Source organism: Xyrauchen texanus, chromosome 45 (assembly GCF_025860055.1).
Source record: "Xyrauchen texanus isolate HMW12.3.18 chromosome 45, RBS_HiC_50CHRs, whole genome shotgun sequence".
NCBI classification, from domain to species: domain Eukaryota; kingdom Metazoa; phylum Chordata; class Actinopteri; order Cypriniformes; family Catostomidae; genus Xyrauchen; species Xyrauchen texanus.
This window is the reverse complement of record NC_068320.1, coordinates 16,761,040-16,785,550: the sequence shown is the minus strand read 5'-3', so window position 1 is coordinate 16,785,550 and position 24,511 is coordinate 16,761,040. Positions and strand designations below refer to the sequence as shown.

Genomic DNA, 24,511 nt, shown 5'->3' with positions numbered 1-24,511 from the left:
GCATCTTTTCCCTCTGCCATTAAAGTGAATGGTGTCTGAGGCTAACATTTTAAAAGAAAGATTCTAGAATATTCACACTGCATTTGTGGCATAATATTGATTACCACAAAAATTAATTTTGACCTGCTCCTTTAAAAAAAGCTCAAATTTGGGTTACAGTGAGGCATGTACAATGGAAGTCAATGGTCTCCAATTTGTAAACGTTAAAATACATTTAAATAAGTATAGCCATACAACATAAACAAACACATATCATGATTCTAGTATGATCAAATTGCTTACTAACATTTTGTATGTAAATGTATATCCAACTTTTCAATTTAGTTGTCATGACAATTATTTAAACAACATTACAGCTCAGTGTCAACAGAAAAATCAATGGAAGTGCTTATAAAAAATTATAAGATTCACATTTCTGACTTTAAACCCTCCAAAAATTGGCCCCATTCTCTTCCATTGTAAGTGCCTTACTGAAAACCTGTTAAAAAACAAATAAAATATTTAAGGATGGATGAGTAGAATATTTTTTTTTTTTTTTGTGATTATGCCATGAATGCTGTGGATTGAGCTTTTCATGTATTGAACCCTGAATGTTCCTTTCAGTATGTTCAACATAAATATAAAACGTGTGTTAAAATACGGTAGGTTTGTACAAGTAATATGCATGAATTATCCCTGTGCAATTGCCTTGAAGAGTAAAGCCTCTTCCCATAGTGCTGTGCTGATGTTCGCCCATCATTCGGCCTTTTTATCCGATTGGATTGATTCTCAGAGATTGGATTTTTTTCTGAATATTGAGTATCAGAGAAAAAAACAAAAACAAGCCTGTCTGTTCTCACTGACCAAAGAAAATATTTAGGACAATCAAAAACATTATAAGTGGCACCCTTCCATAGTCACAGGACTTTAGGCAGATATTTCTGTTTCTCTTAATAAACTAAAAATAATCTATTTATCTCCCTCCCCTGCAGTGTAAGAATTAATCCACTGGATTTGAACAGATGTGTGTGGCTTATCCTTTCATTCCCCTAAACATTATCAGATATCAACTGCGTGCCCTTTGTAGAACATTTTGAAATCAACTGACTCTCAGCTACCATAACAAAATCACCTTGACTAGTTTAGATCCACTGCAGCAGCACATGGACGCAGACAGCATCACTCAATAGGATGTTGGCTCGCGCAGCATCCGCGCTCGGCCAATAGCAGACTGGTACCGCACGCGCGCCGTCTGTCTCCTCTGCGGCAGTGCTGGTCCTGGTGTGTGGGGTTTTGGGGAGGATTGTTTGGCGTTTCACCCATTCTCCCGGTAAGTTTACTTTATATGTGTGACCTTGCGATATTCTGGTGAACATATAAGGGCTTTAAGACATTTAGGAGTCTATTCTAGGATGATGAGGGTGTTCCGACGAGTTTGGCCATATACCGCAATGCAGAGGAAGAGGATGGATTAGTCTGGTCATAGTTGATGTCAACATCAAAATTGTAGCATGTATTTTTAACAAAGAGTGATAGGATTGCATAGTGGAATGATTAACCATAAATATATGCACATATGTGACAGGATATTTACTTGTCTAAAGTTGAAACGGGACAGAAGTTCATCCTCGGTCACCCGGTAACAAGAAGGATGGAGAGTGTAATAACAGTGTAATGTCAGTGGGAGGCGCTAGTGGACAGTTGCCACCATGACGCAGTTTTTTGTGAATATATACAGTTATAATGGGTTGACCTGATCATAGACTTTTTTTAGTCTTGAGACTGCATACTATTTATGTCTGGAAATAGATATTACACATCCATCTTTTATATTTATGTTTTTATTATTCAAATAGCCCTCCCTAAAATGAAAAGGCAAATGGTATTTCACCCTGTGTGAGCATGAGTTTACAGTGAGCCGTGACCTAAATCCGATGCAGGACTGAAGCAGACAGCAGATCAGAAGATGCAATAAGATTATAATAACAAATGGATGAAAATACCCTGAATAGAATTAGACCACATGTGCATGACTTGAATGGATGGCCTAGGAAATTGCACCTGTGTAACAGACATAGTCAAGTCCTGAAGATTCACAATAAATGGGCACATCAGTGGGCAGCAAGGGTTAATGTATAAAAGTGCAGCACAGGCAGATAAGAGATGCTGCATGTGTTAGCAAAGACAAGGAGGATATCAGCAAGACTCCATCTCTAAGAATGCATTCTTATACTCAGTAATGCATACTCAGCTATGCTGACGCAAGGCATGCACTAAGGCTTAGATTTACTTTCTGTTTCTATCTTTTGTATGTTATTTTCTGCAGACAGATGTTTCCCTAAGCATGTAAGGAAACATTCTACATACAACGTGTGTGTTAGGAGTTTATGTATATCTGTGTGAGAGCGAGAGAGATGTCGCAGATTGCTGAGTCAGGATGTGACAAATGGTTCATGTTGCTCTCTTAGACACAGGCTGATATCATATGGTGCAGAGCGGGAGTCTGGACTTTGTAGCCGCCAGTCCTCAACACTGCAGCTAGATAGCACTTTACTCACACACACTCTCACGCTCTCCCACTTTCATGTTGTTGTTTTTTCCACAGGCCTGGTTTTTAACTGTTAAATCATCAAGATGGTAACCTCAGCCATGTTTCGTTGTATCCTCGCCTCCCTCTTCTTATCAGCTGGTGAGTACTTTAAAGTACTTTTCAAAGGTAGCATGTAAAATAATGCTGTTTTATGGGTTATTCTCCACCAAAATGTCACTTTTAAAATTTCAAGCACTGTTAAAATTATTATTGTTGAACTGTTTTCAGCTGCAATTAAGCCCAGGATCTTTGAACCCAGAATCTTTGACAGTAAGTCAGATGCATCTCTCTCTTTGGGGGCTTTCACACTGGCAGTCTGAAACAGAGCACAGTTTGCATAAAAAATTGGTAATATGAAAGCTGGTTTGCAGACCGTGGTACCGAACTCGAGTATGCCTGTAGGAGATGGTCTGAGCTTGTTGCAGTGGAACTGTGGCACAGTTTTCATGAGTAAAGAAGCAACCTGTACCCGGGTCTGCACTTGTTCAGGAATTAAAATAAAATTTTTGCCGATTTAAAAGGGGTCATCGTGACATACTATTTGTTAAATAGTTTATTATCTTTCCTGAGGTCAACTTTTAATGTTAGTAATTATTAGTCAGTCATAATTTAGTCATATATCATCATTTTCCATCCTGTATCTAGCCCTCTGTCTGAAAATGGTTGGTTTTAAACTGTCTGGCCCTTTAAAACGTCAAAGTAAATGTTCACTTTTGTGATTGGCTAACATCGTGCAGCCCCTCAATGTAACACGCACAAGAAGAGACAGTCACAATGTCGAATACAAAACAGCTTTATTAAACACAAAGCGTGCAAAGTACAAAAAAGGGCAAATCCAGTGAAGAGGCGTCAAAGGGGAGCGTGATGTCGGAGCCGGGGAATCAGAATAGAAGGAAGGGGCAAATCCGGGAGAGAGTGGTCAACGAGAGCGGGAGGTCGAAGCCGGGAAAACAGTTAACAACTATGGCGTAGAACAAGACGGGACTAGCGGGATCAACGACAGGGGAACAAGGGGAGCTGGCAAGCTAAGGGGTAAACAAGAGGAGTTCAAAACTAGGCGAGACTAGCGGGGGGCAAGGACACGGGAAACTAAATACAATAACCAACAAGCGGGAGACGAGTGTGCTGTGAGATTTATAGAGACGAGTGCAGGTGTAAACAATGACAGGTGATAGGGACGAGTGCAGGTGTATACAATGAACAGGAGTGCAGATGACACGAGTGCAGGTGTACGGTGATTGGGAGCGGGCATGTGAGCCCGAGGGGGGAGATAGTGTACGAGCATGCGAGCTTGTAGGAGCAAAAACGAGCGTGCAAGCTCGAGGGAGCAAAACGAGCGTGCAAGCTCGAGGGGGCGGAACGAGCGTGCGAGCTCGAGGGGGTGGAACGAGCGTGCGAGCTCGAGGGGGCGGAACAAGCGTGGAAGCTCGAGGGGGGTGGAGCGAGGGAGCGGGGTTCGTGACAGTACTCCCCCCTCTAAAACCGACGGCTCCTGACGGCCGCGCTCGGTTGCGAGGAGCGCGACCTCTGGGAAGTGGTGCTGGATGATCCCAACAAACAAAAAACCCCTGAACAGACAACCCACAAAACACACAAACAATATTGAGGACAGTCCACGGGGCACAGAGGGAAATGAGACAGTCCATGGGGTCAATGGGCAGTTTCAAGGCAAGGTCAGGGGGGACATAGCGGACAGGCGGGTGGTCGGGAGATCTAGGGGGCAGCCAAAGGGCAGAGACTGGGTCAGGGGGTCTGGAAGGCGACTGGAGGACAGGGACTGGGTCCGGGGGTCTGGAAGGTGACCACCGGACAGGAATAGGGTCCGGAGGCCAGGGAAGAGGCCACAGGACAGGAAGGGGGTCAGGAAGTCCGGGCTGAGCCGTGAAAGGCGGTGCCGTCAAAGGCGGCACTGTAGGCGGCTCTGGAGGTGGGGTTCTGGAAGGCTCTGGAGGTGGAGCCGAAGGAGGATTTAGGGGCGAAGGCCTGGAAGGCTCTGGAGGTGGAGCCGAAGGAGGCTTTAGGAGCGAAGGCCTGGAAGGCTCGAGAGGCTTGGGGGGCGGAGCCCTGAGAGGCTCGAGAGGAGGAGGAGCCCTGAGAGACTCGAGAGACGAAGCTGTGAGAGGCTTGAGGGGTGGAGCCATGAAAGACTCGAGGGGCGGAGCCCTGAGAGGCTCGAGGGGAGGAGGAGCCCTGAGAGGCTCGAGGGGAGGAGGAGCCCTGAAAGACTCGAGAGGGGAAGCCCTGAGATGCTTGAGAGGGGGAGGAGCCCTGAGAGACTCGAGAGGCGAAGCCGTGAGAGGCTTGAGGGGTGGAGCTCTGGGAGGCTCGAGGGGTAGAGCTCTGGGAGGCTCGAGAGACTTGAAAGGCAGAACCCTGGGGGGCTTGGGAGGTAGAGCTCTGGGAGGCTCGAGAAACGGAGCCCTAGGAGGCTCGAGAGGAGGAGCCCTGGGAGGCTCGAGAGGAGGAGCCCTGGGAGGCTTGGGAGGAGGAGCCTTGGGAGGCTCATGAGGCGGAGGCCGCGAGGGCTCTGAGGGGTGAGCAGAGGCTGGCAGAGCCGTGGAAGACTCTGAGGGTGGAGCAGAGGCTGGCAGAGTCGTGGAAGACTCTGAGGGCGGAGCAGAGCTCGGCAGAGCCATGGAAGACTCTGAGGGCAGAGCAGAGGTCGGCAGAGTCGTGGAAGACTCTGAGGGCGGAGTAGAGCCCGGCAGAGTAGTGGAAGACTCTGGGGGCGGAGCAGAGCCCGGCAGAGTCGTGGAAGACTCTGAGGGAACCTCTGCGGTCTTGAGCACAAGACGAGACTGGGGAGAAGGGGCCCTCTTCCTTCTCTGATGTCTTCGGCCAACAGGGGATGTGGCCATGGGGACGGTCGAGGCTACAGGCGCTGGCTCTGGGGCGGTCGAGGCTACAGGCGCTGGCTCGCTGACCGTGGCAGACATGGGTGCTGGCTCGTTGGCCGTGGCGGGCATGGGTGCTGGCTCGTTGGCCGTGGCGGGCATGGGCGCTGGCTCGTTGGCCGTGGCGGGCATGGGCGCTGGCTCGTGGGCCATGGCGGGCATGGGCGTTGGCTCGTGGGCCGTGGCGGGCATGGGCGCTGGCTCATTGGCCGTGGTGGGCATGGGCGCTGGCTTGTTGGCCGTGGTGGGCAGGGGCGTTGACTCGCTGGCCGTGCCAGGCTTCGAGGCTGGGGCCGTGATGGGCCTCGGGAATGGGGCCGTGTCGGGCTTCGGGACTGGGGCCGTGTCGGGCTTCGGGACTGGGGCCGTGTCAGGCTTCGGGACTGGGGCCGTGACAGGCTTCGGGACTGGGGCCGTGTCAGGCTTCGGGACGGGGGCCGTGTCAGGCTTCGAGACGGGGGCCGTGGTAGGCTTCGAGACGGGGGCCGTGGTAGGCTTCGAGACGGGGGCCGTGGTGTGGAGCGCTGGTTCAGTGTCTGCCTCCCCCACAGTAAACGAGGAACCAGCGTACAGTAGGGAGAGGTCAATAAACTGAGCCAGGTTGAGAGAGCAGCGACCACCAGGCATGAATGATGAGGTTGGCTCATTCAGTCCATATTGAAAAATGTCTTTTAGAGCCACCTCATCAAAATTCACCTGGTTAGCCAGGGCACAAAAGTCAGTCACATAAGCCTCCAAGGGTTGACTCCCCTGACGCAAAACCAAGAGTTGGGCCGCTGGGTCCATAATGTTAAGGGCACGGCTATTCGTTCTATAACCGCTGCCCTGCATAACCAACTCTTGGTAATCGGCCGAAGAGCCGTCAAACCTCTCATGTTGTTCTGGCGATTGGGAGCGGGCATGTGAGCCCGAGGGGGGAGATAGTGTACAAGCATGTAAGCTCGTAGGAGCAAAAACGAGCGTGCAAGCTCGAGCGAGCAAAACGGGCGTGGACGCCCGAGGGAGCAAAACGAGCGAGGAAGCTCGAGGGAGCAAAACGAGCGTGCGAGCTCGAGGGGGTGGAACGAGCGTGCGAGCTCGAGGAGGCGGAACGAGCGTGGAAGCTCGAGGGGGCGAAACGAGCGTGCGAGCTCGAGGGGGCGGAACGAGCGTGCGAGCTCGAGGGGGCGGAAAGAGCGTGGAAGCTCGAGGGGGCGGAGCGAGGGAGCGGGGTTCGTGACACTCAAGTACAGCCATATTTGAAGCTCAATCTGAAGAAAATGAAAACATTATAAAACTACATTTCAAGGTCAACACATAACGTACACCCAACATATTTCATCTGAATGAATCAGACTGTTCACTCAAGCACATCATAAATTATCAAACAGTCACGACATTTGAATGGAATTGGTTACGGTTTAATGGTCCAAATTTCTAATTTTAACTCCCACTTTTTTAATAACAGTTCATTTGCAAAGCTTGAATCATACTGTGCAATCCACGCTGATATAAGCTGAAAACACATACAATCTATGCTGAAATCTTCACTCAAAATCTTGAATTTACACTCAGATTAGGCCCGTAGCAAATGTGCCCAGTTTGAAAGCCACCTTTAAGTCCCTCAAATACTGTATATGAAGAATACATTATTATTATTCATTCATTAATAATTATACATAATATTTTATAATAAGAAGTATAATAGATTTGTATGTTTTATTTTAGCTTTTTTTCATGCAATAGCATAATAATATTATGCAATAGCATGCAGTTCTGTCTGCATATTGATAGGTTTCTGTAGATTGACAATAATGCTAGATCATGGTATTGTTCATCAGAGGAAGCAACAGGTTTTGGGCCCATATTTGAAGAGGAGCCTTTGGACACAGTGTATGCAGAGGATTCTCCAGAGAACAAAATCTCCATGAACTGCAGGGTGCGGGCCAACCCACCAGCCTATATCAAGTAATTTCTCTATTTTTATCCATTTATTTGTTTTTGTATCTACTATTACTAACTGAACACTATTACAGGGATCATAGATTAAATAGTTGGCACTTGCACAAGGAATCAGTGAGAAATTATTCAGTATTACATGACAATATTTCCATTTGTTTACATTAGTTAATGCATTAGATATCATAAAATAACAGTAAACTATATATATTTTTTCAATATTTATTAATCTTTGTTAATGTTAGTTAATACAAATATTGTCATTGATAGTTCATAGTGCATTAACTAATGTTGACATATACACTTTTGATTTTATAAATGTATTATTTTATGTTGAAATTAATATTAACCAAGATTAATAATAATTAATAATTAAAAATATTAACAAATTAACCATATTGTAAAAAATATATATATAAATCATGTTTTTTTCTCAGATGGTGGTTGAACAATTGGGAAATTAAACTGATGGAGCAGCCTGATGAGCACTTCAGCCTGGTGGGCGGAAACCTGGTCATCACCAACCCAGACAAGGGAAAGCATGCTGGGAAATATGTGTGTGTGGCCAAGAATGTGTACGGCACTGTCATCAGCAAGGAGGCCACTGTCACGTTTGGATGTATGTGACAGATAGGACTCTTTATAAAAACAAATATGTGTTCAGTTCAAACGTAATCTATTATTGTGAGTGTGCAGAATATCATCCTCTCCTGCTTTCCCTCGAATCTTCTCTCCTTTTGTCATATTTTCTTTCTGCAGACCTGAATCAGTTCCCCACAGATGAGAGAGAGCCAGTGAATGTGAAGGAGGGGCAGGGGGCGGTGCTGCTGTGTTCCCCTCCATCTCGCTATCCAAGTAAGACCTGGGTTCATACACACTGTAGCTGTGCTCCATGCATTCCTTCTGTAAACCTGGTTTAACAAAGTTGTACCAAAACGTCAGTGATTTGCTTTACTTAGTAGTGCCCTAGTATATTTATACAGTTTCAGAAAGAAAAAACTGTGAATGTACCTGGATTTCTATATAAATTGGTCTTAAAAGTCTGCTTAAACACCAATCAAATCACATACCTATTCCTCTAACTGTAAATATTTTTTTCCAATTGATAAACAGTTGTGATTCTTTGCTAGTCTAAAGGCCAAAAGGCCACTATTTTGATTTATGTGAGTGGCTCAAAACTGCCCTTCCAACAATGCACCTGTCATGTCTCATGAATCGTTTTGTTTTTCTCTCAGGTGAGGTGATGTTTCGCTGGATCTACAATGATTTCCCCAACTTCATCAACCCCGACCAGAGGCGTTTTGTGTCTCAGTCCACTGGGAATCTGTACATCGCTAAAGTTGAGGCCTCGGATGTTGGGAATTACTCTTGTTTTGTGTCAAGCCCCACCATCGGCAAGAGTGTTTTCAGCATGCCTATAACTCTGATTCCACAAATAGAGAGTGAGTTCATCTAAATGAAATCTTGGATGACAAGATTTTGTTGTTAAAAGGAATTTTAACAAATGTGCAGCTGTTTCCTCATAACTGAGCCCCTTAGCGGACAGGGTGGGAATTTTTTTCTGAAATAGTTTTGCGTGGACTACCAATACGTTTTGCGTTCCCTCGCAATAGTTTGTGTTCCCTTGCAATAGTTGCATTGATTTGCAATAGTTTGCGTTCCCTTCCAATAGTTGTGTTCCCTCGCAATAGTTTGCATTCACTTGCAACAGTTTGCTTACCTTCACAATAAGTTTTGCATTCCCTCGCAATATTTTGTGTTCCCTTGCAGTAAGTTTTGTGTTTCTGCACAATAGGTTGTGTTCCCTCACAATACGTTTTGCATTCCCTCTCAATAGTTTCCGTTCCCTTGCAGTAAGTTTTGCGTTCCTTCACAATAGTTTTCGTTCCCTCGCAATAAGTTTTGCGTTCCCTCGCAATAGTTTTCGTTCCCTTGCAATAAGTTTTGCATTCCTTTGCAATAGTTTGTGAACCCTAACAATAAGTTTTGCATTCCTTTGCAATAGATTGTGAACCCTCGCAATAAGTTTTGCATTCCTTCGCAATAGTTTGTGAACCCTCACAATAAGTTTTGCATTCCCTCGCAACAGTTTGTTAACCATCGCAATAAGTTTTGCGTTCCCTCGCAATAGTTTTCGTTCCCTCGCAATAAGTTTTACGTTCCCTCGCAATAAGTTTTGCATTCCTTCGCAATAGTTTGTGAACCCTCACAATAAGTTTGCATTCCTTCGCAATAGATTGTGAACCTTCACAATAAGTTTTGCATTCCTCGCAATAAGTTTTGCATTCCTTCGCAATAGTTTGTGAACCATCACAATAAGTTTTGCGTTCCCTCGCAATACGTTTTGCATTCCTTCACAATAGTTTGTGAACCCTCACAATAAGTTTTGCATTCCTTCGCAATAGATTGTGAACACTCGCAATAAGTTTTGCATTACTTCACAATAGTTTGTGAACCATCGCAATAAGTTTTGCGTTCCCTCGCAATAAGTTTTGCGTTCCCTCGCAATAGTTTTCGTTCCCTTGCAATAAGTTTTGCATTCCCTCGCAATAGTTTGTGAAACCTCACAATAAGTTTTGCATTCCTTCGCAATAGATTGTGAACCCTCGCAATAAGTTTTGCGTTCCCTCGCAATAAGGTTTGCATTCCTTCGCAATAGTTTGTGAACCCTCACAATAAGTTTTGCATTCCTTCGCAATAGTTTGTGAACCCTCACAATAAGTTTTGCATTCCTTCGCAATAGTTTGTGAACCATCGCAATAAGTTTTGCGTTCCCTCGCAATAAGTTTTGCATTCCTTCGCAATAGTTTGTGAACCCTCACAATAAGTTTTGCATTCCTTCCCAATAGATTGTGAACACTCGCAATAAGTTTTGCATTCCTTCACAATAGTTTGTGAACCATCGCAATAAGTTTTGCGTTCCCTCGCAATAAGTTTTGCATTCCCTCGCAATAGTTTGTGAAACCTCACAATAAGTTTTGCATTCCTTCGCAATAGATTGTGAACCCTCGCAATAAGTTTTGCATTCCATTGCAATAGTTTGTGAACCCTCACAATAAGTTTTACATTCACTTGCAACAGTTTGTGAACCATCGCAATAAGTTTTGCGTTCCCTCGCAATAAGTTTTGCATTCCTTCGCAATAGTTTGTGAACCCTCACAATAAGTTTTGCATTCCCTCACAATAGTATGTTTCCCTTGCAATATGTTTTGTGTTTCTTCGCAATAGGTTGTGTTCCCTCACTATATGTTTTGCATTCCTTCGCAATAGTTTGTGAACCATCGCAATAAGTTTTGCGTTCCCTCGCAATAAGTTTTGCATTCCTTCGCAATAGTTTGTGAACCCTCACAATAAGTTTTGCATTCCTTCCCAATAGATTGTGAACACTCGCAATAAGTTTTGCATTCCTTCACAATAGTTTGTGAACCATCGCAATAAGTTTTGTGTTCCCTCGCAATAAGTTGTGCGTTCCCTCGCAATAGTTTTTGTTCCCTTGCAATAAGTTTTGCATTCCACCGCAATAGTTTGTGAAACCTCACAATAAGTTTTACATTCCTTCGCAATAGTTTGTGAACCCTCACAATAAGTTTTGCATTCCCTCACAATAGTATGTTTCCCTTGCAATATGTTTTGTGTTTCTTCGCAATAGGTTGTGTTCCCTCACTATATGTTTTGCATTCCTTCGCAATAGTTTGTGAACCATCGCAATAAGTTTTGCGTTCCCTCGCAATAAGTTTTGCATTCCTTCGCAATAGTTTGTGAACCCTCACAATAAGTTTTGCATTCCTTCCCAATAGATTGTGAACACTCGCAATAAGTTTTGCATTCCTTCACAATAGTTTGTGAACCATCGCAATAAGTTTTGTGTTCCCTCGCAATAAGTTGTGCGTTCCCTCGCAATAGTTTTTGTTCCCTTGCAATAAGTTTTGCATTCCATCGCAATAGTTTGTGAAACCTCACAATAAGTTTTACATTCCTTCGCAATAGATTGTGAACCCTCGCAATAAGTTTTGCATTCCTTTGCAATAGTTTGTGAACCCTCACAATAAGTTTTACATTCACTTGCAACAGTTTGTGAACCATCGCAATAAGTTTTGCGTTCCCTCGCAATAAGTTTTGCATTCCTTCGCAATAGTTTGTGAACCCTCACAAAAAGTTTTGCATTCCCTCACAATAGGTTGCGTTCCCTCACTATATGTTTTGCATTTCCTTGCAATAGTTTTTGAACCATCGCAATAAGTTCTGTGTTCCCTCACAATAGTTTTCGTTCTCTCGTAATAAGTTTTGCTTTCCCATGCAATAGTTTGCATTCCCTTGTAATAATTTTTATGTTCCTTTCCAATAATTAGCATTCCCTTTTAACTGTTCGCATTGCATTGCAATAGTTTGTGAAACCTCACAATAAGTTTTGCATTCCTTCGCAATAGATTGTGAACCCTCGCAATACGTTTTGCATTCCTTTGCAATAGTTTGTGAACCCTCGCAATGGTTTACATTCCCTTGCAATAAGTTTTGCGTTTCTTCGCAATAGTTTGTGTTCCCTCACAATACATTTTGCGTTCCATTGCAATAGATTGCGTGCCTTCGCAATATGTTTTGTGTTCCCTCGCAATACTTTGCATTCCCTAGCATTAGTTTGCGTTCCTTCGCAATAGTTTGTGAACCCTCGCAATAAGTTTTGCATTCCCTCACTATAGTTTGAGTTCCCTCTAAAACGTTTTGCGTTCCCTTGCAATAGTTTGCAGTCCCTCGCAATAAGTTTTGCATTATCCACAACAGTGTCGGCATTTCACAAAAACCTAGGGTATGGCCAAACCCCATCTCCCTCCAGCAAATATAGCAATAAATCACTGTCCATGTGGAAGTGCTGAAATGTGACTGTTACAATGTGTAATGTATCTCGTCATTGTTCTCTCAAGTTTATTATAGTTTGTCACAAAACTTTATGACTACATTAACTCACTGGGAAGGTTTAAAGTTATTCTCCTAAACAAACTAATTAACTACACATATTTTTGTTATTATTACTTATACAGTATGATCTATTATTTTTACACAATCAATGCTTTGTTCATCATAAGTACGTTTTCAATGTTTTGTTTGCACAAATTCAGCTGTGGGTTGAGGTGCAAGCTGCAAGGTCAGTGAAGACTTATCTATTTATACCATGTTGGCAGTAGACCTATTGCAAGTGCACTATATAATGAATAAAACATTAATTTAATCTGCAATTCTATCATGCAGCCACTTTGTACCAACTGTGTGGTCCTGCACACCAGGCTAACCATGTTTTTTTGCTTTTGTTTGTTTTTCTGGCAGAAACCATGGTTTAGTACATAATACTAAAAGTGGTTTTATTATAGATTAACCACGGTTAATGGTATTTGTAGTAAAATCATCATAACCACAAAATTTGAATATTTATTAACATAGTTTTTGTTTTCCTGTATTATTACTGTAGTTTTAATATGAATATCAAGGCTAAAATATGGTTTCTGTAGCAATACATGGTGAAATTATTTAGGGCTTGCAAAACATATTTCAAGGGAATGCAAACGATTGCAAGGGCACGCAAAACTATTTCAAAAAAATAATTCCCATCTGTCCTTTAAGGGGTTCCATAGCATGCTTGTTTAAAAAGTAAATTATTTCCTACCTTTTCATCTCTGCCTTTTACACAGAGGAGGTAAAGAGATATCCTGCTGATATTCGTGTTAAATTTCCCAAGACCTATGCTTTGGTGGCACAGAACATCACGCTGGAGTGCTTTGCCCTTGGAAAGTGAGTTAACAAAAGCAAATGCTGTTTATATAGCAAGCAATATAAAACAAACCTTAAAAAAGGTACAGTGGCAGAACCATGGTACAGGGACGACATCAGAAAGTAATACCATTGTACTCTGATATATACCTTAGTTCTGAAATATGCTGACCATTGTATTTACATGGTACCCCAAGACACTTTCAAAAATACCATGGTAAATGGGCAAAAAAAATAATACAAAAATGCGTGGTTCCTTTTGGCACTTTTTTAAGTGCAGTATTTATTTACCTGTTATTTACATGCTACTCCAAGATACTGTATTTTAAAAAATCTCATGGTTTAACCATTGTACAAGTCCATGAAACCCTAATGATGCCATCATCATGTTTTGTTAGTGAAGTGATTGTGTCCCCACAATGAGATTCACAAATTAACGAAGTGTTTCCTCAAAACAGCATTAGATTTGGTTGGTTGTTCCTTATCATTTAAACTCATCATTTACCTTTCAGTCCACTCCCACACATCCGCTGGAGAAAGTTAGATGCTGATCTTCCACCTAACTATGAGGTCAGCATGAATGGAGCTTTGCTGCACCTGCTTAATGTGCAGTATGAGGACGAGGGCAGTTACGAGTGTGAGACACTCAATGTTAAGGGGATGGACTGGTATCGGCAGTGGCTCTATGTGGAAGGTATCACACAATATCAAGTGTAACATCAGAGAGAATTTAGCTCTTTTAAAATGATTTGTAAACTCAAGTCAAGTCACAGATACTTTATACACAGATTTGAATTCTATTTAGTTATTTATGTTTTACAATAGAACTAATGCTTTATTTTGAGAGAAAAAAAAAGAGATGACTGATTCTGAGCAAAGGTGAACATGATGTTTCTTTTATGACCAATGGATATTGAGTCTTTAATTGATTAGGATTGTGTCCAGTTGATAATTTGATCTCACTTCAGGTGCCCCAGAATGGGCGGAGCACATCAATGACACAGAGAAAGATGTTGGCAGCGAGCTCACACTGAGATGCGTTGCTGTGGGGAAGCCATTACCGTGGATACGCTGGCTGAAAGATGGCTACTCAGTTAATACTGTTTTATTGTTTTGGAAAAACACTGAAAACGTCAAGTTGTTCAGATAGTTTTACACTGTGAACAATGCTTATAGATGAATTATGTCTGTTCTGCTGTCTTTTGTCTCATCACAAGTATGGTAAAGGGGAGCTGAAGTTCTCCAGTCTCACGTTTGAGGACTCTGGAATGTATCAGTGTATTGCGGAGAATGAATGGGGCACCATCTACGCCAACGCAGAGCTACGGGTTGTCTGTGAGCTCTTCAATGCTATTTTTCCAGTCATTTTTTGCAACTCTTGTGTGTTAACAAGACATGCATAGAATTTGAGTCTGTCTTGGAGGGCCATGGGACTAATTCAATTAAAGGACCATAAATAAAATGTTTTTAACATGATATACAGTGTACTATGTTGTTCAAAATCCAAGTCTAGTGTTTTAAATGGTCTATTCACAGCTTGTGCACCAACGTTCATTTATAATCCAGTGAAGAAGGTTCTGCTAGGGGCTGAAAATGGACGTGTGGTGATAGAGTGTCAACCTCGTGCTGCTCCTAAACCCAAGTTTATCTGGAAACGAGGTTCTGAACTGCTGACCAACTCTTCAGGGTTAGTCTGTAATCCATTCAATCCTTAGAACATTTCAGACTAGAATTTCCCATATACAAAAGAACAGAATTCAATGTAGCACAACATAAATTAGGATTTATATTAATCATTTGAAACCCGAGCGTGAATGCTTATGGGGTGCCGTTTGTAAAGTGGCTCACGCTGAAAATAACAGCAACATTTTGTCACATTTAGCTTCAAACAATGTTTAAAAATCTGGTATGAATTTTTGACGGTCACTTTTTAGCACATTTACAACAATATTTGTTAACATAGAGATATTTTAAATAGTTAAATCTAAATATTAAATGCTACACTTAAATGTTAAATGTTAAATATAAATGTTAAATATAAATGCTAAATATAAATATAAATGTTAAATATAAATATAAATATAAATGTTATATCTAAATGTTAAATATAAATCTAAATGTTAAATATAAATATAAATATAAATGTTATATCTAAATATTAAATATAAATCTAAATGTTAAATCTAAATGTTAAATCTAAATGTTAAATATAAATGTTAAATATAAATATAAATGTTAAATTTAAATGTTAAATATAAATATAAATCTAAATGTTAAATCTAAATGTTAAATCTAAATGTTTCGTGTGAAACTAAATATTTAGCTAATATGCAAATTTAAATGCCGGTAACCGGAAGTGCCAAAATAAAAGCTCGAGGAGGTCAGTGGGTAGTGTCAAATAACGAATAAAAAACATCTCATCAGGGGAAATGGACTCTTGGACATGGATTATCATGATAAAAACTAACTAAAATAATAAGCACGTTTGGAAATTTTGTATAGCCGCCAGGACGGCTCTGCCGATTCGTTTGACATCTTCACAGAGCGGCCATGACCGACAGTACCTTTCCTGGTCAGGGGCGGGTAGGGATTGGCTCTTGCTGGCCTTTATGCAAGCAAACATGACAGATCAGTCGAAGTGAGCCCCTCGTGGCTGGCTATAATGGCCACAGGTCATAAGTCCCTCATCTTTCATAAAAGTGACACTAAAACCTCAAAGTAGTCTACTGTTTACAGTTACAGTTTATCCAAACGTGCTTATTATTTTAGTTAGTTTTTATCATGATAATCCATGTCCAAGAGTCCATTTCCCCTGATGAGATGTTTTTTATTCGTTATTTGACACTACCCACTGACCTCCTCGAGCTTTTATTTTGGCACTTCCGGTTACCGGCATTTAAATTTGCATATTAGCTAAATATTTAGTTTCACACGAAACATTTAGATTTAACATTTAGATTTAACATTTAGATTTAACATTTATATTTATATTTATATTTAACATTTAAATTTAACATTTATATTTATATTTAACATTTATATTTAACATTTAGATTTAACATTTAGATTTAACATTTAGATTTAGATTTAATATTTAGATATAACATTTATATTTATATTTATATTTAACATTTAGATTTATATTTAACATTTAGATATAACATTTATATTTATATTTATATTTAACATTTATATTTATATTTAGCATTTATATTTATATTTAACATTTATATGTAACATTTAACATTTAAGTGTAGCATTTAATATTTAGATTTAACTATTTAAAATATCTCTATGTTAACAAATATTGTTGTAAATGTGCTAAAAAGTGACCGTCAAAAATTCATACCAGATTTTTAAACATTGTTTGAAGCTAAATGTGACAAAATGTTGCTGTTATTTTCAGCGTGAGCCACTTTACAAACGGCACCCCATAATGCTGTGTGCATTTTTTAATTTCCATTTTTGATTTGTAACTAGTAGCACATGATAAACAAAATGTCATTTTTTTTTTTGAGCAAATAGTTTTCCTAAAAATGTATGTACACCTATGTGGACAGCGGGACTAAGTTGTGAAATTTTAAATAATACCAAGATATAGTATGTTTCCAGTAGTGCTGGTTATTCATGTTTTTGAGACATACAGACATTAAAGCTTATTTCTGCATTATAAATTCTGAATCTATGTACTGATTACCACTGTCCCATGTCTGTCAAACAAGTTGAGTGGTCCAAACATCAGCCTGAAATCGAAATGTTTGACAGATTTTAAGGGGTAATGGATTTAGCTGCATAGAAAGCTACAGTATAGGATGTCCCCTTGTTCCCTTGCTCCTTATTTAGTTATTGATAGTGTTCTGTCGGTCTGCACTGGTCTCAGAACAGTTTGAAATGCACCTTATTTTCATCCTAACTCCATATTAAGTCGCTGAAAGCTAAATTTTTCAGCTTTTGGATGAACTAATTGATTCTCAATGTGAAATGCACATTGAATATAGGAATGCATTTACTAGTGTTAATGAATAGAACCATATTGTACAGTGATAATAAAATAAATGATAACAAAATGTATATTAAAATGAAGCGAAATAACCCACATATTTGTTAATGTGGATATATTTTCTTTTTTTTTCAACTTTTGTGGGAATAATATCTCACAATATATGTATGTGTACATCATGTTAATCATCACACTTTGGTGTGAAAAATATTTTTTTCTTTAAGGCGGCATATCAAACGAAACTAGAGATGCTACTCTTTACAGCCAATCAGATTTCAATGAAAAAATTAAAGAGGTTTCTTACCAGAGGCACTTTTGATAGCTCTGTGCCTGTGGAAGCACTTTTATTTTCTTTTATCCCCTTTTTCTCACAATTTGGAATTCCCAATTCCCACAACTTAGTAGATCCTTGTGGTGGCGCGGTTATTCACCTCAATCCGGTTGTGGAGGACAAGTCTCAGTTGCCTCCATTTCTGAGACGGTCAATCTGCACATCTTATCTCATTGCTCGTTGTGCATGACACAGTGGAGACTCCCAGCTTGTGGAGGCTCATACTGCCCTCTGCAATCCACGCACAAATTACCATGCGCCCCATTGAGAGTGAGAACCACTAATCACGACCACGAGGAGGTTACCCCATGTGACTCTACCCTCCCTAGCAACCAGGCCAATTAGAAGACCTGGCTGGATTCACTCAGCACACTCTGGATTTTAACTTGTGACTCCAGGGGAGTAGTCAGCGTCAATATTCACTGAGCTACCCATGCCCCCTGGAAGCACTTCTAGGACATCGGCGCCAAGCTGTTGTGACAGTCTAAAGTGTTGTGAACAGTATTCAGTCAATTTAAATTCATTTTAAATTATGCATTATGTAGGGAGAAACCAATATACAACATACGCGCATGTGTCTGTGGGGTCGCATGAGGTTAAAGCATTATTTGTATTGTGGGTTAAAAACACGCTCTTGTACTATGTCTCTATAAATTAAAATGAACTATATTTACTAATAGTCTTTAAGATCATAATGCTCAATTTCAGGATTGTGTCCATGTTGCAAAGATGTACACATGCTACAGATGACATCAGTCGTTTTGTCACAGTTCTGTGCTGAGAGAGACATCACATAATCAACATGTCTCCTCATCCTTATTTTGCAGGATGTTAATTTGGGAGGACGGTAGTTTGGAGATTCTAAATGCATCAAAAAGTGACGAGGGCTCATACACCTGCTATGCCGAGAATGACCGTGGCAAATCCAACAGCACGGGCACCCTCATAATCACTGGTCAGCACTCAAATCTTCTCACATGCACATGCATTTTTTGCTTTTGTTTTATAAATATACAGATTAAAAAAAGGAGTTTAGCCAAAACGTACTGTAAAAATAACTAATGGCATAATTTATTTTTTTGTGTGAAAATGTTACAGAGCAACAAAAACAACAAAAACCCATGACAGGAAATTATTTCAAATTGTTGTATGAATGCAGTATTCAGAAATCTAAATAAAATATGAGCTCTGTAAGACTAAATAACACCTGGATCACATGTTATTTTACCCTGATTAAAGTATAATGTAATTAATGCTAACAATGACATAAGTAACATTAACAATAATACAAATTTACATATATTGTTCATTGTTTGTTCACGATACCTAATGCATTAACTAATGTTGATGAATGGAACATAACTGTCAATATAATTATTATGTTCTGCATAGTGCATACTGTATCTCAAGACTTCAATGTGTCATGATGTCTTTGTATAAGAATGTCTGTTTAAGTCAAAGTTCATGTGCATTGATAAGTGTAACTGTATTCATTTCTATGTGTTTAATTGACTAGAGGCCACCAAGATCACAGTGGCTCCATCAGACACTCAGGTGGTTGTTGGTGACAGTACAGTTTTACAGTGCTCTGCATCCTATGACCCCAGTCTGGACATCACCTTCATCTGGACTGTTGACTCCTACCTGATCAACTTCTACACAGACTGGGAGCACTACGAGCATCTCATGGTATATAGAGAGGGGAATCCTAGATGTCTTGCTGATGAGAAGTTTACAGAAACATTTGTAATATAATTTCATTGTTTGTGTGTGTTGCTGTAGGGTTATGAGAACAATGGAGACCTGTTGATCAAGAATATTCAGGTCAGACATGCAGGACGCTATATCTGCACAGCACAGACCATAGTGGACAACGCCACAGCCGAAGCTGATGTTTTTGTCAAAGGTTGGTGATGTGTCATGAATAACAGTGTACTATGTAAGGTCAAACTGCCAATACTAAACCAGCTATCCCAAAGGATTTATTTTACATACTAAATATTGAGTTTGGGCATCAATTAACCTTTCTTGTTGGATATTCCTGTTTTAAACACATGCATCACATACATCTTGTTGGAGCTGCATGCTGTCATGATTTTGATAATGCAGGCTTGCCTGGTCCTCCTGGTGGTGTCCGTGTGGAAGAGATTGGAGACACATCTGTAAAAGTGCGTTGGAGTCTAGGATCTGATCATGGTAGTCCACTTATTCAACACGTCATACAGACACGAGACTTCTACGCACTGGACCCAGAGGACTGGAGGACTGCATCCACCTGTGAGTCCACCAGAGGGCGACAAATCATACATTTTAAGCATTGCCAACAAATCTTCTGAAGAACAATTTAGAATAGCACAGAATTAATTATATTTTCAAATATAGTTCATATGATTTTAATTTAACTACAGTCAATGAAAAATTCATATGATGATTTGTTTCCAGAGCAAGCACAATTGTTATTGTATATATGGAATCTTGATGTGGAATGCAATTTTATTTTTTGAACAAATTCTACAAGCCTTAAGAGTCAAATTTCTAAGTCAAACATTATAAGTGAAAAAATATTGTTTTCCCAGCTCCTGTGTTTTTGGACGGGTCAGCGGAGTCGGCCACTGTGCTTGACCTCTACCCCTGGATGCAATATGAATTCCGTGTGTATGCCATCAATGAATTTGGAGCTGGGGAAAGCAGTCGTCCCTCCATTAAAATCAAGACATGGGATGCCAGTGAGTTTTATTTAGAAAAATTATGGTTTCCAGTGAGGTTTAATTCAAGTCTCATAAAAGTATTTCAAAATCCTTACAAGTAAGCTATTTTCTGAAAATTACAGATTAAAAGAATAGACTAAAATATGTTCGATTGTCTACATTCATCCCTGCTTGCAGTATTTTTTTGGGAATGTAAATTCTTACCAAGCCTTCTCTTGTCTCAGGGCCCACAGTAGCTCCTTCTGACGTCATTGGCCAAGTGGGAATAAGTGGAGAGCTAATCGTTACATGGAGTGTAGGTGTTCATATTGGACTGCATATATATTATTAAAACATATCACATTTTTATGAAGCTTGATTGGTGGCCAATGATGGCTTTTCTGTTCCATGTCATCATGTCCGTCATTCCGTTTCAGCCTGTGAAACCTCAGTACTTCTTTGGTAAAAAATTTGGCTATGTCGTGGCGTTTAAGCAGCATGAGGATTATGAGTGGAAATGGTCGACCGTGGAGGATCCTGAGACCAGACGGTATGTCTACAAAGAGAACGTGACCCCAGACACTGAGATTCAGGTTAAAGTGAGCACCTACAACAACAAAGGAGAAGGACCTTCCAGTCTTATCACAGTGGTCTACTCTCCAAGACTTGGTGAGTGCTAATCCCTTTATCTTTTTTATTTGGTTTTATTTTATTTTATTGTGTTTTGGTTTTAGTTTGGTTTTGTTTTGTTTTGGGGTGTATAGGGCTCTATATTTTGTTTGTCACAATAAAAATAAGACAACATGACAACTAAAATAACACCATGTTTTTTTTTTGTCTTTTTTACATTTTGTATGTAGCTCTTAATGAATATCATATTTAAAAAGACCAAAACACATTTAATTTGACTAAAAAGTGCTTTAAATTACCCCTGGCACTTATCAGTTCCAAACACTTCTGTCTAAGCACCCACTGAAGCTCCTTTAGATGTGTATGCCAGGCAAGTCACCTCCACAGAAGCTTTGGTCTGGTGGCTACCAGTCTACCAGGCACCTCCAAACTGGCTTGATGGATACCAGGTGAGTCCTTAGTGGATGTAATGTTTATGTCCAGAGCTCTTAGAATTGTAATAATCTGGAATACAGAAAAGAATTGTAGCAATTATTCCCCTTAAATCTTTTCTTTTGATGTCCAGATTCGTTACTGGAGGAAGTATGATGATAATGAGGCTGCAGCCTGCCGAGTCCTGGTGCATAGAACAGTCAACCAAACCCGCCTAGAGAACATGCGTCCCGACTCTCACTACCTTATAGAGGTACGAGCGTTCAACGGTGCCGGACTCGGACCACCCAGCGAGCACTGTGAAATGTTCACCAGGAGACCACGTAAGAATATTATATTTCTCTAGATGATTCACCCACATGATGGAATTAAGCAAGCCTTACATGTTCAGGTGAAAATTGACTTGCCTTATTTATTGTATGTGTATAATCTTTCCAGCCCCAAGTCGTCATTTGAGAGTATACAAATATGTCAGCTTTACACGCAAATGGCTTTATCTGTACTGGGATCACATTTATAACTACTGGAATGAATCCTATGTGGAGGGTTATAAGGTGAGTCAATTGTGATTAAATTTAGTGTTTGCACCTATTTAAATGAAGAATAGAGATGGTATCAGGGTAGCTGACAAATAAGGTGCTGCTCATAATAAACTTGTACTTGTGCTATAAAAACTATATGCAGCACATCTAATATAACAGAACACTGGTGTCTGAAAGGGATAGTTCACCCAAATTGAAAATGATCTTATAATTTACTCACCCTCATGCAATTCCAGATGTTTATAACTCGTTTTCTTCTGCTGAACACAAACAAAGATTTTAAGAAGAATATCTCAGCTCTATTGGTCCATACAATGCAAGTAAATTGGTACCAAAACTTTAAAGGTCAAAAAGCACAATAATGTAGCATAAAAGTAATCCATTAGAATCCATTGTTTAAATCCATGTCTTCAGTAATATGATTGGTGTGGGTGAGAAACAGATCCATATTTAAGTCCTTTTTTACTATAAATATCCACTTTCACATTCTTCTTTTGTTTTTGGTGAGATGCATTCTTCTAGAATTTGTAGTAAAAAAGGACTTAGATATTGAGCTGTTTCTCACCCACACCTACCATATTGCTTCTGAAGAAATTTATTTAACCACTGGAGTCTTATGGATTACTTTTATGCTGTCTTAATGTGCTTTTTGGAGATTCAAAATGTTGGCAATCATTCATTTGCATTATGAGGACCTACAGAGTTTAAATATTCTTCTAAAAATCTTCATTTGTGTGCTGCAAAAGAAAGAAAGTCATACACACCTAGAATGGCATGAGGCCGAGTAAATTATGAGACAATTTACGTTTCTGGGTGAACTATCCCTTTAAGATGAACTTTATCCCTTTTAAAAGTTGTAGTAGTTTTTAACTTGACAAGGTGTCTAAAAAAATGCAAAAGCTTTTTAGAGATGCTGTAAATACTGTAAATTCATCTTGAATCCATCTTGTGCATATTTACAGAGAAAAACAACTGAAAAATAGCACAGACTGTCGCAAATATGCGTTCGGTGTGAACAACCCCTAACGTGTCCAATGAGCTTTTTTTATTGCAATATATTTTTGAACAATTTTAATTTAACATTTCTTTATGTACTGTATGTATTAAAGAAAGTGTATATTTTCAGCACTGTTTTATCTGTTTTTAATCACCTTTTAGCTTTTTTTGCAGTTTACTTAAAGGGGTCATATGATGAGGAATATATATATTTTTTTACATTTTAAAATGAAACAGATAAAAAATACAGAAACTACATAAAATATAATTTATTGAAAATGAGATGCAATTTGTAATCTGTAGCTTTGTGTTGAAAGAGGCAAAGGATAAGCTTAAAATGAGCTGAAAGTGTTGAAACTCCATTTGTACCTTTCTCTCAGATTTTGTTCCGGAAGGAAGGAGAGCGTTATGGGAAGCTTTACACCACAGGTAGACACTACATAGATTTCCCCATGCCAGAGACTGGAGATTACATCATCGAGGTCCGAGCTCGCTGCGAGGGAGGAGATGGACCCATATCACAGATCAGAATTCAAGGTGAACTAATGAGTAGATATTTTCTACTTTTAAATGACTGATGATGATTATGACAGTGATGACATGAATTATATTTGAAAATGGTTCATCATTTTCAGAATGTTCAGTATTCTAAGATCATTTTAATACAGTATGAGTCTATTTATAAATCTACAAATGCAACTCTTGTCCTTGCGGCTCTCTTTCTTACCATTTTTTGAATTGTGTTCCTGTTCAGGTAAAGCGGCTCTTTGTGCAAGTTCTCTCAGCTTGGCCTCGCTCCTTCTGCTGACTCTGGGCTGGATGAATCTAGGCCTGTAGGCAAACTCACTATCAACCAAATGATGGTTGGGATACAGGGATGGTTGTCATGAAGCAGATACATTTTTATGTTTTATTTATGTACTCCGTTTGAGAATGGCCACATGTCATTTGATTCTGTATAAGACTCAATCAGCATCTCGGAAACCTCTTCACTGAATATACAGTAAATCATTTGTTTGTATTAACCCTCTAGATTTGCCTTACTAAATGCCCACAATCAACTAATGAAACTTTGTTGTAAAGCACATACTGTATTTTAGCAGGTTATTAGTTGTTCAGAAATAATAAATATGTTATTATTACAGAAGTTATATGTTTGCAATCATCATTTTCCATGTCAACTGCTGCACTGTATTATTGTCCAATAAGAGTTCACATTTTTAAATTGATGCATTCGTAATTGTTTAATACATTGTTTGTGCAAATATTTTCAATTATGTTTCCAGATCTTTTGTCACTGTGTTTGATTTATAAAGCTTTTATATACGTTCATACTGCTGTTTCTTCTGTAAAATTGTGACTTTATCAGTAAACATTGGCAACATCACAAGACAAAGTGCTTCTCTTGCTTTAGTCTTCCTAGCCAGTCAAAAATGTGACTGGAACTATAACCCCATTGAAATCAAATCATTAAATGTTAATTCCTTTTCAAAAAAGTATCATGAATTTTCCCACTTTACACCATAGTTACTACAGTCATTGTTACTACAATGAAAAATAAAATAAAACTTGGTATTGGTCACCACTGTCATTAAAATATATTACAAAAAAGGACAGGAATTATTCTAAACTGTTAGATTCCATTTTTTATTGTTATAAATGTTACATGTTACATTTTTGTAGGGGCATCTGAATTATGTAAACAGTAGTGGTACTGAATGTCATGTCGGAC

At 39.8% G+C, this 24,511-nt stretch overlaps 1 protein-coding gene across 1 annotated transcript; it reads left to right on the top strand.

Annotated features, from left to right (window-relative positions):
* The first annotated feature begins 1,146 nt into the window (after positions 1-1,146).
* cntn1b (contactin 1b) lies at positions 1,147-24,269 on the top strand. The gene is made up of 24 exons (XM_052118569.1): positions 1,147-1,309; positions 2,585-2,668; positions 2,798-2,839; positions 7,284-7,410; positions 7,839-8,020; positions 8,161-8,256; positions 8,637-8,843; positions 13,083-13,182; positions 13,674-13,855; positions 14,130-14,254; positions 14,379-14,496; positions 14,698-14,848; positions 18,320-18,447; positions 19,009-19,181; positions 19,275-19,398; positions 19,602-19,769; positions 20,069-20,218; positions 20,425-20,495; positions 20,617-20,848; positions 21,146-21,258; positions 21,375-21,564; positions 21,680-21,795; positions 23,160-23,316; positions 23,534-24,269. Exons 2-24 carry the CDS (start codon positions 2,614-2,616, stop codon positions 23,614-23,616), a joined length of 3,090 nt encoding a protein of 1,029 aa, XP_051974529.1. The 5' UTR covers positions 1,147-1,309; positions 2,585-2,613; the 3' UTR covers positions 23,617-24,269.
* Positions 24,270-24,511: the final 242 nt, after the last annotated feature.